This window comes from Haemorhous mexicanus, chromosome 25, assembly GCF_027477595.1.
Source record: "Haemorhous mexicanus isolate bHaeMex1 chromosome 25, bHaeMex1.pri, whole genome shotgun sequence".
Taxonomy (NCBI): domain Eukaryota; kingdom Metazoa; phylum Chordata; class Aves; order Passeriformes; family Fringillidae; genus Haemorhous; species Haemorhous mexicanus.
In genome coordinates this window covers 6,395,241-6,411,637 of record NC_082365.1, presented here as the reverse complement: position 1 = coordinate 6,411,637, position 16,397 = coordinate 6,395,241, and the positions used below count along the sequence as shown (strand labels likewise).

Genomic DNA, 16,397 nt, shown 5'->3' with positions numbered 1-16,397 from the left:
GACAGGAGAGAGGGCTTGGCTGACCTTGGCTGGTGCTCACACAGCCCTCTCCCATTTCCCAGTGCTGTTGTCTCAGTGCATTTCCACTGAGTCCAGGGAGGCTCAGAGATGTCAATTATTGTTGAGATTTGTAGTGTGTGCAGTGCCCCAAAACAAGATTTGTGGTAAGGACAAAGTGGAGCCAGTGATTTTTTGTAGGGAGGTATCTGTGGCTCTTTGAAGCTGTTGAGTAATGGCAAAATACACTTTGGTTCAGAAGCTGACCCAGAGGTACTGTGAGTGACACTCTCTTTGGCCTGGGCATGGTTTATCCAGCACAAATTATTTTTGCTCACTAGGTTGTCTCTTACCTTTAGCTGAAACCAATTCTCACCCAGACAATGCAGCTCAGAGTTGAATGTGTGACATAGAGATGTCACTCCTATGTTTTCATCAGGTGCCAGAGCTCAGCTGGATGAATGTCTGGTGTAGGTGTGCTCCCAAAGTCCCTGTGCCTTTCAAAACTGATGGAAGTTGCATGTTCCTGTGTCCCTCTGTTGACTGAAGGAGTGCAGAGGGTAAGCAGAGACACAGCACTAATGCCACAGGCAATCCAATCTAATTGCTCTTTCAGAGCTGCAGTAACTCTATAGTTCCTGAGCATCTCTCACATGACAGAGAATCTGCTTTCCCAGCTTGCTGCAAGGCAGGGATGTGTTACATTACATATTGTCCAATTTAAAATACAGGGAAGGAGACTCCTTTGGCAGAAGATCCCCTAATTGATCCATAACAATAACTCCTTAATGCCAAGCTCACGCTTCACCATTCCCTTCTAAAGGCTTCTTGTCTGCTCTCAGATCTGTTGCTAATTTAACCCAGCTAAATGAGATCAGGATGTACCTCTGCTCCATGCCCCAGTTTAGACATCCATCTCTGTGGTCTTCTTCTCAGCAACTGCTCTTGCCATCCATCAGAACCCACCACGTGAGTGCCATGTGGTGAATGTTTGCCTGAAACACGAGAGGAGGTCTTTAGAGGAAAGCCAGGTGACACAGAGGGATGCCACTGGATGTGTACATTTTCCATTCAGCCCTGCTAATCATCCTCATACCCAGGTTGTATTGGGCATGACAGGCTGATTGGCAGGTCTGCCTCTACTTGGCTGCAAGGATGTGTCAAGTGAGGAAGGACAAACTGTGTCACTAAAGGGAGCAGTGTTAAGGTCTGTCCTTTCCCTTGCAAACTCTAAATAATGAAATTCTTGGTCTTTTTCAAAGGAGAACTTGCAATCTGTTTGTGCTGACCCCGGAAAGCTGAGCAAAGCATCATGAGCAGCCATCAGACAGGTGAGAGAACAGACACAGCTCTGGGGAATATTCCCTGGGAACAACCCCAGCTGGCTTCTCTAGCTTGGAGATGGCAGGGATTGACCCACGAGGCTCTGAGTTGGCAGTGAGGCTTTTCTCATGGCAGATTTTCTATTTGGAACAAGAACTCATGCAAAGCTCTCCCTGTCCAAACCGTGGCTGGAGCTGTGAGCCGAGGTGGTCCTGGATTAGGACTTTGATTGCAGAATTTCCTACGTGGACACAACTTTGCCAAAGCCAGCACAACCAGAAGGTGGCTTTACCAAAGCCACCCAGACCTTAATCCCCAAGCCTTGGGACACATTTACAGCCTGTGGCACTGGAATGGGTGGGACCTTTCTGATCCAAGAGGAGCTGAGCAGGAGCAATTATTGCTCTGCAGGAGGCAATGCAGACTGAGAGATTCTTTCTGAAAGACAGACATGTAAATTGAATGTATTTTTTCTTGATTTTCTAGTAAAAATCTTCAAGAAATCTTCTATCCCAGGAGTTGTTGTCACTCAGTTTGTGAATGATGTTCCACAAGGATGCAGTACACCTGATTTTGAGAAGAAACCACTCACTCTGACACTGCAGGAAGGTGAGACTTGATAAACAGGCAGAGCCACAGATCTCAAGGTTTGATTCCATGTCCCACCCACATGAAAAAAATTATCATGATTAAATCAATTGAGTTTCTAAAGTGTTTTGACATGACCACAAAAAAAAAAGTGTTGTGTGGCCAAAGTCTTTGTTATACTGAGGACAATTCCATCAGTACTCACAAAGGTCTCCTGAGCTGTCACTATGTGTATGCAAAACCAACATCTGGCTCTTATGTGTACAGCAAATCCAGTGAATTCTGCAGGAAGCTCTCACAGTAAGGATTTTGCAGCAGAAGATTAAGCACCTTGAAAAAGCAGTTGGTTTTTTTGTTTTCTTGTTGAATGAACTTGTGCTCAGCACTAAAAGCAGCTGCTTTAAAGTAGGATATACTGACTGGAGGTGCTGTTTAGGCTACAGCAGTCTTTCAATGCCTAAAAAGGCTCCAGGAGAGATGGACAAGGGCCTGGAGGGACAGGACAAGGGGAATGGCTTCCCACTGCAAGAGGGCAGGGTTAGGTGGGACATTGGTTATGAGAGTGGGGAAGCCCTGGCACAGGGTGCCCAGAGCAGCTGTGGCTGCCTCTGGATCCCTGGAAGTGTCCAAGGCCAGGCTGGACAGGGCTGGGATAGTGGAAGGTGTCCCTGCCCATGGCAGAGGGTGGAGTGAGATGGGCTTTGAGGTTCCTCCTACCCAGGCCATTCCATGGTTCTGTGATGATTCTGTAAGGAACATAAGGATCTTGCACAGAGCACAGAGGAGGCAGCTGATGAGCCAAGAACTGGAATCAATGAAGAGCCTCCCAGAGGTCTCTCTGCACCTGCAGAGACTCCTTTTGTTTTTTTCTTTTTTGTTGGTGTGGAGAGGCCTGAGAACATCGTGTAGGTCCTCTTCCCTGCCAGGACTGAACCAGCAGCTTGGATTTTGGTGTTCCACACTCACCTGTGGATTTCCAGAAGCCACTGAGGTTTTATGAAGGAGCACAGTGGCCTCTAGTGGAACCTGTCCCTCTTCCTCTTCCTCCACCTGCACGTTTCAGGCACTACCCAAGGCTACTGGCTGTTTTCACCTGTCTATATTTTCACCTGTGTAAATTTTCCAAGTTACTTCATTTTCAGCAGCTTCTTTGTGCATTCAGGTTGGTCGCTGTAATTCTGTGTCTGTGTAGAGGCACCACAAGGGCCTTTAATTCTGTCATCATAAACCCACAGCGCATGGCTGAGCTGATTTTTCTGGCTGGGTGGTCTGTGACAGATGGCAAGCCTGGGAAAGTGCAGCCAAAGTGGCTAAAATGTAATACAGAGATAACAAACTGCAATCAGACTTCAATAAGAGATAGCACTGCAATCTCAAAGGCTGGAAAAGGTCTTTTGACAAGGATCTGTTGGCAGGAACTTGTTCCATCAAATAAGTTTGGTGGTGGTGACTGCAGAAAGGTGTGAGAAATATTGCCAGACTTTCCAGTGAGAATCTTTAACAGTGTGAAGACCAAGAGTATTAAAAAATAAGAGACAGTGGTCATTTCCACTTTGAGGTGTTTCCATGGATAACTCACCTCCATTTCTATTCCCATTCACCCCCACAAGTCACTTTTCTGACTTGTTTCCCAGTGTTCCCTGTGGTTTTGGAGCCTGTTGGAGAAAAGGTTTGTACTGGGCTGTGGGAAAGATGTTGGAGGTTTCTGTGGGGGGCTGCTGGATACTCAGACTCCTAGGGAGAAGGGATGAAGGAAAGGAACCCCCTTCTCTTCTCCCTTCCTTGTCTCTTCAAACAGCAGTACCTGGTGGTATTGGAGTGCAACGTGGTGCCAGTTAAAGATTGGAGAAACAGTGGGATTTGATAGAAAATATGTGTGATGAGAAGGGATTTGGACATTTCATGGGTAAAAAGCAAGTCTGGGTTGAAGTTGCTGTCAGGTTTCTGATTTCAGTGATGATCAGAGATGTTAGCAGCCACATCTGGCAGGGTAATGCCACGTTTTAAAGGCCTTTTATGATTCAATACACACAAAACCTGAATTACTGATGTGCAAAAGATGATGTTATTTTTGAAGAATGTTTCTGCATAAAATAACAGAAATTACTCTGGGGATCACTCTTGATAAGAAAAGGGGCCAGGCCTGAGAGTCCTCATGTTCAAGCTTGTCTTTAATAACTAAATCCTTGTCTCTTTTCAAAGGTAAAGATGCCATTTTCAGAGCTGTGGTCAAAGGTGTTCCAGCTCCTGAGGTGAAATGGTCACGTACACGGAAAGGAATGGATGATCCTGCCAAATATGAAATGTCCTTCAATAGTGCTACAAATGAATTCATTCTGCAGGTAAAGATCAAATATTTCAGAAAGGACTTGTGGAACTGAGAGAAATGGACAAGAAAAACCTGCAGTGGGATGAGGGGAAGCAGAGGGGTAGCTCAAATCTCTGCTCCCTGTGAGCAGTGACAGGACCCCAGGGAAGGGCTGGGGCTGTGTCAGGGCAGGCTTAGGCTGGATCTCAGGAAAGGTCCTTCCCCCAGGGGGTGCTGGGCACTGTCCAGGCTCCCCAGGGAATGGGCACGGCCTCAAGGCTTCCAGAGTTCCAGGAGTGTCTGGACAATGCTCTCAGGGATGCACAGGGTGGGATTGTTGGGAGTGTTCTATCCAGGAGCTGGACTGGATGATCCTGTCGGTCCCTTCAAACTCAGGATATTCCATGATTCTACACATCCCCAGCTCTGAGATAACAAAAAGATAAGCAAAGCTTTTTAGAGCCCTTCTGGGAACAAAAGAAGCCTCTGAGGTGCCATTGAGTAGCTGCTTTATGAGAAGCTGAAGGTGAACTGAACCCCAGCCCTTTCTGTGAGCAGTTTCTGTGCTCTCCCTTTAAAGATCAAGAGCCTGGCTCTGGATGACAGCGATTTGTATCGCTGCTGTGCTGTCAATGCCTACGGAGAGGCCTCGTGCTCTGCTGGCCTCAGGATTCTCCAAGGTAGGACTGGCAGCTCTAGGCTCCACAGCTCCCGTGGTCCCAGGCAGTGGCTATGCTGAACCCTGGGCTGGTGTCCAGGACTTTGTCTGGGTATTCTTGGTGTCAAAGTTTGGTATTCCCCTTATTGAAGACTGGAGATCTTTTGGTGGCTCCCTAACACTGTGAGCTTTAAGGCAAGGGGGAAGAAAGTGGAATTGTGCTCACTGCACTGGTCCATAATCAGACACCCTGGATTTACTGCTGAACTGCCCCAATCCTTTCTTTATGGTGTTCAATGAATCAGCCCTGTGGGAGGGATCCATGCCTCCGCAGCAGTCTCTGCACCTCGTTCCTGCTTCTGTCCCAGTCAGTGCAGAGAAATAGTTACTTGGTGGGTCAGATATAATTGATCTTCTTGGAATACACTTGAGCAGAAGATGGATTATATCTGAAGTGTCCATGTCACTTCTGTGCTTTTCAAGTAAGTTTCAAAGGCACCTATCTACAGTTGCCATTTCCACCTTGGCTTCCCCTCTCTAAAACAAGATGTTGAGATTTCCTCCCATTGCTTAGACCATAAAATTGGTAAGGCAAAAATGCTTTTCTCCTCTGTGTGGAATCTCCAGCAAGCACAGAGTCAATGGCAATATAAAAATCACCTTTATAGATGGAGTGTACTGGGGGCAAACGCCAGATTGACAAAGAAATCCAAATTCCCTCTTGCACCTGGTAACAGATACAGTGGTTTCATGGCTCATTGGTTCTGCTGTTAATTTAACCTTGTTCATCCTATGGCTTGTTTTCCTTCTGTTTTCTCTTATAAATGATCAGTTGGCTTTAAGAGGAAGGCAAAATATGTTCCTGTTCATGCTGCTGATGGTAAGTTAAAGATCTATATGTGTATTATATTGGGGGGGGGGGGGGTGCAAAGAGAAAAATACTCTCTCTACCACATTATTGCTACCCCAAACTTGTAAAGACTCGAGTAAGAGAAGGATTAATGAGCCTCTAATGTTCTGTCATCTCTGTCTGCTTGCTCTTTACCTTTTGCTAAAGTGGTGATTTTAGATATAGTTTTGGGCTGTTCAAATTAGTGATTGTGGAATCATTAGGAAAGGAAAAAGGGATTTGGGGATGTTAAACACATCTGGATCAAACTTGTTAACATGGCTGAAAATAGTGGGTCTCTAGAGGGAAGCCCTTTAGGGAGAGATGAACTTCACTGGCAATCAAAGGATGAGCATGGCAGTGAGAACTAAGATTCATGACAGTTTTTTGGCAAAATGTGAAAAAAACACCAGAGAAAGAGACCTCAGCAGAAAGACCTGTTGTCAGTGGCTATTTTGCATTATCTTCTTTGGGGAGATGTGTTTCACAGTGCTGGGTGACTGTTAGTTGCTTCTCCCACTCTTGTAACAGAGCTCAAGAAGACACTCCTGGACTCCAGGAAGATGCTGAGGAAGAGGTAAGGCTCTGGAGGGCAATGCTCCCGCTTCTGGATGTTTCTTGGTGTTAGGGGACAGCTCCAGTGACCTTCAGAGCAACACTTCTTGTGTCCAAAGTTGTGGTGAGACTCCCTGTGGAGAGACAGGCCAGAAGAGCTTTGCACTGCCAGCTAGACTGAGATAAACAGAAGATTTCAGCCTCATTTTGAGGGGCATTTCCTCTGCACCATGAGGTTCTGAAGGGAGGCTATGTTTCTCTGCTTCCCTGTGTTTAGCTCACAAGTAGCCTCCTGTCCAAAGGACAGCTCCTCATGCACTGATGGCTCTGGCTGCCAGCCCAGCTGCACTGCCAGGTGCACAGGGCAGAACCCTTCCCTTCCCAGGTGGGAAGCTCTAAGGACTGCCTGCTGATAATGGTCTCTGTGCAGAATCCTGAGCTGTGCTAGGCAGTTACCTGGCCTAGGCCAAACTGTGCCAGACCCTCTGGTGATAATTCAGCAGGGTGGAAGCTGTTCCCTGGCACCATTTAATTTGTAGAACAGATGCAGAAAACCTGTTCTGGAAGAGTCCCAGTCTTTCCTGCCTGCACCTACAGGCCAAGTGAACTACAGGAATGATGAAGAGAGATGAAAGAGAATTAGGGATAGAAAAGCAGGACATCTTGTTGTCCATGAAAATGTCTGAATGGTTCCCCCTGGTTCTCAGGACTGCAGCACCAAAACCAAAGCCCCTGGACAAAGAAGCTGTGTGGCAGCTGCTGCTGCATGCAGATAGGAGAGATTATGAGAAAATCTGTATCAAATATGGAATTGCTGACTTCCGTGGGATGTTGAGGAAGCTGCAGGAGATGAGGAAGGAAACAGAGAGTGAACAAGACAAGGTAAATAAACTGAAACCACTCATTTTTAACAAATTACAACTTCTGAAAACAGGCTGTATCTTCCTAAATTGCTTTGGAGATGAAAATTTTGTTGTATGACAGTGACTTATGACAATTTTTTAAAGAATTTCCACTTCTTTACTAATGCAGGCAAAAATGCTAATGAATTTTTTGAAGCTCAGTTCACAGATTTTAGGAGATACTGACCACAGGGGTATTCAGTTGTCTCTGATAAGAATTTGGACCCCAAATTAAAAAATTGTATGTCCAAGAGTAAAAATTGGCCTTTATATACAGGGACATGTAGAGATCTGGATGGGCAGTGTGGGAGTGACCAGGAGGCAACATATAAAAAATAATTTATACACAGGAGGAAACTGTAGCAACTTACAGACACTGCACCTCACTATACCAGAACTGTGACTTACAGATACTTCTACTACATAATGTCAGAGTAGCTCTTTAAAGTAGATTTCACATTAATTCAACAGCTTAAGAACTTTTGTCACAGCAGCTTTATCATTTACTAGGTTCTACAATATTTCTTTGCAGTTAATTCTCACTCTCAAAAACTTTGAACACATCAAAGTCAACAAGGAGGGAAATGCTACATTCAGCCTGGAGATGGAGCTGAAAAACAGCAACAGCAACGTTTACCTGCTCAAGGTGAGGGGGATGAGTTGGGCAGCAGCAGCTCAGAGCAGCCCCTCAAGTGTTCTACAGAAAAGGCTTCATCTGCTAGGAGTGGCTGAGAGCAAATAAATGCCTTAAGGTCGTCTGTCTTTTGCAGATCCTTGCTTGATTAGGGAGCGGTGTGGGTGTGGGGTGACCTTTGGTGGTGGACATCCCTGTGGATTTGTAGATAGAAGTACAGAGCATGCAGTCAGTTACTGACATCCTCGTGTCTTCAGGAAATTCATAGAACAGTTGAGTTGGAAGGGACCTTTTAAAGGTCAAGGGACCTTAAAACTTTCCATCCCTGCCAAGGGCAGGGTCACCTTCCACTAGCCCAAGTTGCTCCATGCCCTGTCCAACCTGGCCTTGGACACTTCCAGGGATGGAGCAGCCACAGCTTCTCTGGGCAACCTGTGCCAGGGCCTCCCCACCTTCATAGGAAAAGCTACTTTCTTATATCTAACCTGACCCTCCTTCCGTTTAAGACCATCACCCCAACAATGTCTTTCAGGCTGCAGAAATTCTGCAATTTCATATAAATTTTACTCACTTTCTCAAGTGTGTTATTGCACTATAACTCCCTCTGTGAAAGAAGATCTCAGATGTAAAACATTCCCTCTAGATCCATAGTCCCACAGATGGAATCTGCAGGTGCTCAGTGCTGGGTGTGTTTTTCTGAAAGAAAATTTTTAGTCAAATTATGGTTAGAGGTTTTAATCCAGGGCAAATCAGAATGCCCTGAAGGGGAGGACAGACTAACTATGAATCTTCTGGATCAAATACATGACATGAAGTCAATGAGCCACAATTTGGACAATGAAATCCAAGTGTGCTACAGAAAGTGGTGAACTCTCCTGCTCATCCAGTTATGAGGATGCTGAAATCTAGAAAAGAAAGTGCTTTGTCCTTGTAGCTGCAAGAACTGTGTATTAATTAAGCTTCAGAACCTTATGTGGGTTGCCAAGAGCTGCCATTTTGCTGAGTTTCAGAGGCTGGTGCCCTGCTCTGTGCAGGATTCACTGCCCAGACAGTGCCTGTGTACTGCAAAAAGCCCCGGGCACTGAGGTTACTCATTTATATCAACAAGGGGATTGTAGCACCAACCTGTCCTGATGTGTTTGAAATGCCTGGCACTGGTTGAGCCTTTGTGAGGACACTGCTCCCCTCCCCTTCCCTCCCCTGGCCAGGACGGCGAGCGGCTCCGGTACGGGACAGGGGACGAGTACAGGAAGCACTGCCTGCGGAGGGTCGGCAGGAGGTATTACTTCACTGTCAACGATGTGCAGCCCGAGGACGCAGGGGTGTACCAGGTCAGGGTGGAGGACGTCCCTGTCTTCTCAACCGAACTAGATGCTCAAGGTAAGGAATTCAGTTTGATGGATGTGGTGTGCAACTGTGACAAAAGTTTATTTTTTTGCTGGAAAATTGTGTCTAGGAGCAAGTGCAAAGTTCAGTAACTCCTGACCACCACAGAGGATTGGTTTTCTGCTGCCCAGTAAGGGTTCGTTGTCTGACACAGGTGAAAAGGAGCAGGAAGGTGATTAAATGCTTTAGGTGCTGCATTTGCAGTCCAAGGGAGCAGGCTGAACCTCGAGTACCGGTCTGGCTGTGGGTGACAGTGAACACACTCCTTAACCACCCCACATTACAGCTTGCTTCCGTGAGCTCAGAATACTAACAACAAACTCAATCCAAGTACTGTACTGCAGGAACACATCAGTGACTACAGACTGGCAGCACATCAGTGCTGTGAAGTACAAGTGTCTCAGAAGATAATAAAGACAAAAATCTACTTTTCTGCTTTTCTGCAGAATTGGGTACAGAAGCATATCTGAGTTTTTCCTTTTTCTCAGTAACCTGATGCTCAGAGGCACCACAACTTCCTGTTCTTTTCTCCTTCAGCTGTAACAGTTTTTCTTGCAGCACAGAAGCAGCTGTTTCCTTCCCATAGCTCTCGGTTTCCCCTGCAGCCATGCCGGCGCGGTTCCGGCAGCCGCTCTCCGACGTGCGCTGTGCCGAGGCTGGGGACGCCGAGTTCCAGTGCGTGCTGTGCACGCCCTGCCACCAGCCCCTGTGGCTGCACAAAAGCCACCCCCTCCAGGCCAGTGACAAGCACCAGATCTCTGTGACGCCTGATGGCCTGACCCACAAGCTGATTGTCAGGAACGTGGGGCCCTCGGACAGCGGCCTGTACACGCTCGACGTGGGACAGGGCTCCTCCAGTGCCTGGCTCCTCGTGGAGTGTGAGTGGTTGGCAGCGGGTTGTTCCCATGGTGTGTTGGCACAAAGCATTCTTCTCACTGCCTGACAGCTCAGGGAGATGTTGCTCTGCTGGGAAATGAGTTGCTGAGCCTCTAATTCCAAAATTATGGCTGAGAAAACTGGGGGTGTTCAGTGTGGAGAAGATGAGAGTCCAAGGAGACCTTAGGGCCCTTTCCAGGGCCTAAAGGGGATCCAGGAGAACTGCAGAGGGACTTTGGACAAGGGATGGAGGGACAGGACAAGGGGGAATGGCTTCCCACAGCCAGAGAGCAGGGTTAGATGGGATATTGAGAAGGAATTCTTGGCTGTGAGGGTGGGAAGACCCTGGCACAGGCTGCCTGAGAGGTGGCTGCTCCATCCCTGGAAGTGTCTGAGGCCAGGCTGGACAGGGCTTAGAGCAACCTGGACAGTGGAAGGTGACCCTGCCCATGGCAAAGGGTAGAATGAGATGAGTCTTAAGGTACCTTCCCATCCAAACCATCCAAACCATCCAAATCATGATTCCATGATTCTAAATCCTGTTTGGAAAAATGAATGGTTGGTTAGACCCTCTTTCCTCTTCAAATGAGACCAACTTTTCCCCTTTTAATTAGTCCTGACAAATCCTATTGGCTTATTTGCTCTATGAATTAGCCATGATGAAGTAGCACATTCTCCATCAGTTATTGGAAAAATGCTCCCTTTCTCCCCACACGTTTTTGAGGAAGTTGTCCCAATGATCACAGTGCAGCAGGCAAGGGCTCAGGGAGCTTTTGATACTCTCAGTTCTACACTAGCAATGCCATTCTTCTTGATAGATAATATTTTTCATTCCCAATTAGAGTTAAACATGCTGGAAGGAGCTCAGAGGAAGCTGGGAAGGTGGAAACACAGTGCAGGCACATTGACAGTCACCTGGCTCATATTTGTTTGCTTATGAAAGGTGGTTCCTTTGGTTGCCTTTGACTCTGGTTTCCTTTGGGATCCTCCTGCAGCAGCAGGAAGGGTCTCTTTCACAAAGGCCTCTCTAAAGCAATGTAGGTTTCTGAAACAAAGAAACTTCCCGTGGATTTCAGTGAGCTGTGAGCGCTGATAAATTATATCTGACCTGGAAACCAAAGCAGTGAGTGACCTGCTCTCAGAACAGCCTGAATTTCAGATTAATCCAAATCTATTCACAGATCTGAAAACTTTAGTCCTCAGGTTGGGCATCTCTAAAACAGCCATTGTCCAGATGTGCAAGCTGCCTCCAGAGAAGTGAAATCCCAGTTCCAGGGTGGGAACTGATGGCTCCTCTGTGCATGGAATATTCTGTAACTCCTCCATAGCTGGAGGGTGAAGGCAGATGGAATTAATGAATCCTACATACAATCTCAGCCCCTCTAAATCAGACCTGCCATGCTGGAAGTTTCTTTTTCTGTTATTTTTGGTTGGTTTGTTTGTTTGTTATAATGAGCATGTTTCCATTAAAAACCAATGCATTTTAACTAAAAATAATTGTCTTTAACTAACATGTCATTGTCTGAATGTAGCATTGAAAAATTCAGGATTTAAAATTATTTTAAATTTATTTAAATTTAATGTATTAAATTTAAATTTAATTAATGTATTGTGTGTGTGTGTGTCCTAAAATGAAATTCAAAAAGTGCTAGCACATTTTCTTTGGTTGTTGATGTAGTGCATGTCCTATTGATTTTCTGTTGTTTTGTTCCCCTCTTTTTCTGTATATTGTAAATCTGCTGCCATGATACAATGCAACTTCAGATGCCAAAGGAAAGAGGGGACAGGATGAAGGAGAAAAGATTGCAAGGGAGACATCTGAGTGGCTGAAAGAAACAATGGCAGACAATGAAAGGGCAAGGAAGCTTCGGCGCCAAGAGCAAGCTGCTGCTGCTGAAGATCGTCCTTCCTTTCCCACATCCTCTGGTGGGGAGAAAAGTGGCTGGTACAGAACAGGTCAAGGCAGCAGTCAAGGCAGGGGCCAAGGACACTCCATTGATTCTGGTGATGGAATCCAATTTTTTTGGGGAAAAGAAGGGCTACGTAAAACCCACATGAATGGAGAGATGGGATCTGGGCAGTTTTCTGGAGCAGGTCTAGATGGAGACTCAGCAGCCAATGATGGCAGCACCTTTGGACTAAAAGGCTTAGGGGGCAGAAGTGGGTTAAGAGCTGTCCGTGGTATGGACTCTGTGTCAGGCAGAACAGGTCCTGGTGGTGCAGGAGGTGAGTGGAATTCTGTGGATGGCAGAGGTGAAGGTTTGCTGCCTGCTGTTGACATTGACATGGATAATGGAGAAGGTTTGGGCTCTCAGAATGACAAGGATGGGAATTTAGGTGATGCCAGTTACAGAGCTGGTTTTGGGGGTGCTGGGAGGTTGGGTGGTGGAAGTTCTGTGCCAGATGAGCTTGATCCTGATTCACCTGGAGTGGGAGCCAGTGTGGGTGATCTGTTCAGCAGGACTGGTCCAGGAACTGGAGCTGGGGGGAATGCTGCAGGTGCTGGAATGGCAGGAGAAATGAGGTTCCACCTTGGCAAGGATGGGCATGCCACTGTGCATGATATGAATGGAGCAGGTATAAACAGAGAGGGACAAACAGGGACTCCCTATGGCAAGGATGGCCTGACACCTAATGCCAGTGGTCAGTTAGGGCAGACAGGAAGATCTGGCTCGTTGTATGGGCCAGGAGGCCTTCCAGGTGGAGGTGGTGCTACACCTGGTACAGGTGGCAATTCCACAGGAGAAATGGAGGCTTTGTATGGTCCCGATGGTCAGGCACTGGGAGCAGGTGCTGGTGGTGCTGGTGGAGCTGGGGCAGGGGCATTTGGGTCTCCCTATGGAAAGGATGGTCTCCTAGCTGGGGCTGGTTTTGGTGGTGTTGGTGCAGGGGGACTTGGAGCTCCCTATGGGGAAGATGGTCTTCCAATTGGAGCAGATGGGGCTGGTGCAGGAGAGGCTTTGTATGGTCCAGTTGGTCAGCCAATTGGAGCTGGTGGGGCTGGTAGTGCAGGGGGACTTGGAGTTCCCTATGGGAAGGATGGTCTCCCAGTTGGAGATGGTGTTGGTGGGGCTGGTGGTACAGGGGCACTTGTATCTACGTATGGGAAGGATGGTCTCCCAGCTGGGGCTGGTTTTGGATGTGTTGGTGCAGGGGGATTTGGAGCTCCCTATGGGAAGGATGGTCTCCCAGCTGAAGCTGGTCTCCCAGCTGGTGCAGGGGAGGCTTTGTATGGTCCAGATGGTCAGCCACTTGGAGCAGGTGTTGGTGCTGGTGCTGGTGGCGCAGGGGAATTTAGAGTTCCCTATGGAAAGGATGGTCTCCCAGCTGGAGCAGGTGCTGGTGGTGCAGGAGGATTTGGGGAGGCTTTGTATGATGGTCAGCCACTTGGAGCAGGTGTTGGTGCTGGTGGTGGTTCTGGTCCAGGGGGATTTGGAACTCCCTTTGGGAAGGATGGTCTCCCAGCTGGACCTGGTGGAGCTGGTGTAGGAAGACTTGGAGAGGCTTTGTATGGTCCAGATAGTCGGCCACTTGGAGCAGGTGTTGGTGGTGCTGGTACAGGGGGAATTGGGGGTCCCTATGGAAAGGATGGTCTCCCAGTTGGAGGTGGTTTTGAGGGTGTTGGTGCAGGGGGACCTGGAGCTCCCTATGGGAAGGATGGTCTCCCAGCTGGAGCAGGTGTTGGTGGATCTGGTGGTACAGGGGGACTTGTATCTCCATATGGAAAGGATGGTCTCCCAGCTGGAGCTGGGGGAGCTGGTCCAGGAGAGGCTTTGTATGGTCCAGATGGTCGGCCACTTGGAGCAGGTGTTGGTGGTGCTGGCTCTGCGAGTGCCAGGGGATTTGGAGCTCCCTATGGGAAGGATGATCCCCCAACTGGAGCAGCTGCTGGTGGGGCTGGTGGTGCAGGGGGAGTTGGGAGTCTCTATGGAAAGGATGGTCTGCCAGTTGGAGCTGATTTTGGTGGTGTTGGTGCAGGGGGACCTGGAGCTCCCTATGGGAAGGATGGTCTCCCAGTTGGAGCAGGTGTTGGTGTTAGTGGTGCAGGGGGAGTTGGGTCTCCCTATGGGAAGGATGGTCTCCCAGCTGGAGCTGGTGGTGCTGGTGCAGGACAACTTGGAGAAGCTTTGTATGGTCCAGATGGTCAGCCACTTGGAGCAGATGTTGGTGGGGCTAGTTCTGCAAGTGCCTGGGGAATTGGAGGCCCCTATGGAAAGGATGGTCACCCAATTGGAGCAGGTGCTGGTGGGGCTGGTGGTGCAGGGGGAGTTGGGGGTCGCTATGGGAAGGATGGTCTCCCAGTTGGAGCAGGTGCTGGTGCTGGTGGTGCAGAGGGTGTTGAGGGTCCCTATGGGAAGGATGGTCTCCCAGCTGGAGCAGGTGCTGGTGCTGGTGGTGCAGGGGGAGTTGGGGGTCCCTATGGAAAGGATGGTCTCCCAGTTGGAGCTGGTTCTGGTGCTGGTGGTGCAGGGGGAGTTGGGGGTCCCTATGGGAAGGACGGTCTCCCAGGTGGAGCAGGTGCTGGTGGTGCAGGAGGAGTTGGGGGTCCCTATGGAAAGGATGGTCTCCCAGTTGGAGCAGGTGTTAGTGGTGCAGGAGGAGTTGGGGGTCCCTATGGGAAGGATAGTCTCCCAGTTGGAGCAGGTGCTGGTGTTAGTGGTGCAGGGGGTGTTGAGGGTCCCTATGGAAAGGATGGTCTCCCAGCTGGAGCTGGTCGAGCTGGTGCTGGTGGTGCCTGGGGAGTTGGGGGTTCCTATGGAAAGGATGGTCTCCCAGTTGGAGCTGGTCGAGCTGGTGCTGGTGGTGCAGGGGGAGTTGGGGGTCCCTATGGGAAGGATAGTCTCCCAGTTGGAGCAGGTGCTGGTGTTAGTGGTGCAGGGGGTGTTGGAGGTCCCTATGGAAAGGATGGTCTCCTAGCTGGGGCTGTAGCAGGAGCTGCTCATTTTCCTCTTGGAGGTGAGGAAGCGATGGGATCCGGCTGTGGCATGGATGCTACATTGAGCAGAGCTCCAGGATATGCAGGTGGAGCAGGAGGAGAGGGCTTTTCCAGGGAAGGCTCTGTCCTGTGGGGTGCACGATCTCCCTATGGCGAGGACAGAGGGTCAGCTGTAGCCACAGCTGGTGCAGGTGGAGTTGGGAGGTTGGGAGAGTATGAATGGGATTCAGTCCATGGTAAAGGAGGTATGGGAGCTGCTGGTGGACCCGGAAGTGAATATGGGCTGGATGCACATCTTGGCAGATCTTTGAGAGGTGAAACTGGAAAGGGCACTGCCAGTGATGTCAGAGGGCCAGGGGACAAAGGTTCAGCTGGTGACAGAGGGTCCCTGTCAGGTCCAGGAGGAGCCAGGGGAGAGGGCAGAGATTTCAGACAGTTAGGCTCCCTTTATGACACAAATTCTGCCTTTGGAGAGGCAGGGAGTAAATCTCATGACAGATCTGTTGATGGGAGTAGTTCAGGAGGGTTTGGTCAAGGTCCACTGAGTTATGGCCAGATGTCAGGTCCTTTTGGTGGACCTCCTTCAGCAAACCAAAGAAACCAGGAACCTGACCTGGATCTTAAAACAAATGATTCCCTGAACAACACGGAAAGCACAGCACAAAAGAGACGGAGTGTCCTGGATGATCTCAAAGGTACGTGGTTAACTGGTGACTCCTGGTCTTTGCATTTTGATAGATTCCTAATCCTGCAAAGAAATTGGATGTTATGGTTTAGATAAACACAACTCCATAGAAATTTGGTTGTCCCATGATCTGTTCCTAATTCTCCCACTGATTGGCTGTTTGATCTTACACAGTGTGCTCTGATCAAACTGCCTTAAAGGTCTAAATTATTTTCTTTGTCTAAATGATCTAAACCAGGTCTCATCTCTTCATTGTGTTTCACATATCATGGAACAGCCCAGTTCACAAACATACCAGTTCCTATAAAGTTTCAAGGAATATCATCATGTTTCTTTGATACTGTTCCAGTTCAAAACTGAAGCTTTCACTTTATTTTTCAAAAACCTACTGTAAAGAACTGTGTTTTCCAAGTTCTGGGAACAATTCTGTGCCTACTTATATGGGATTATATAATGTAAAGAGCTCTTTTCTCTTGTAACATCAGGAATAATATGTTGCATAGAGTAAGAGGGGAGTAATGTGTTTGCAGCCATATGAGTAAGACCTGTGGCTCCACCAACAAGATGATGATGTGAAAATTGTAGGAATGAGAAATTTCAGGCGTAAAATTGGAGGGGAATATTGACCTAATGGGATGGTTCACAAGTTAGGAATTATCA

At 48.2% G+C, this 16,397-nt stretch overlaps 1 protein-coding gene across 1 annotated transcript in view; it reads left to right on the top strand.

Annotated features, from left to right (window-relative positions):
* The window catches only part of IGFN1 (immunoglobulin like and fibronectin type III domain containing 1), a 38,422-nt gene that overhangs the window by 9,466 nt on the left and 12,559 nt on the right, over nt 1-16,397 (top strand). Inside the window, exons 3-13 of the mRNA XM_059867599.1 lie at nt 1,260-1,328; nt 1,807-1,929; nt 4,111-4,250; nt 4,797-4,896; nt 5,707-5,754; nt 6,295-6,340; nt 7,026-7,200; nt 7,753-7,866; nt 9,063-9,234; nt 9,846-10,118; nt 11,881-15,747. Coding sequence (XP_059723582.1) covers nt 1,310-1,328; nt 1,807-1,929; nt 4,111-4,250; nt 4,797-4,896; nt 5,707-5,754; nt 6,295-6,340; nt 7,026-7,200; nt 7,753-7,866; nt 9,063-9,234; nt 9,846-10,118; nt 11,881-15,747 — 5,077 coding nt within the window. The 5' untranslated portion in view covers nt 1,260-1,309. The remainder of the gene's footprint in view (nt 1-1,259; nt 1,329-1,806; nt 1,930-4,110; nt 4,251-4,796; nt 4,897-5,706; nt 5,755-6,294; nt 6,341-7,025; nt 7,201-7,752; nt 7,867-9,062; nt 9,235-9,845; nt 10,119-11,880; nt 15,748-16,397) is intronic.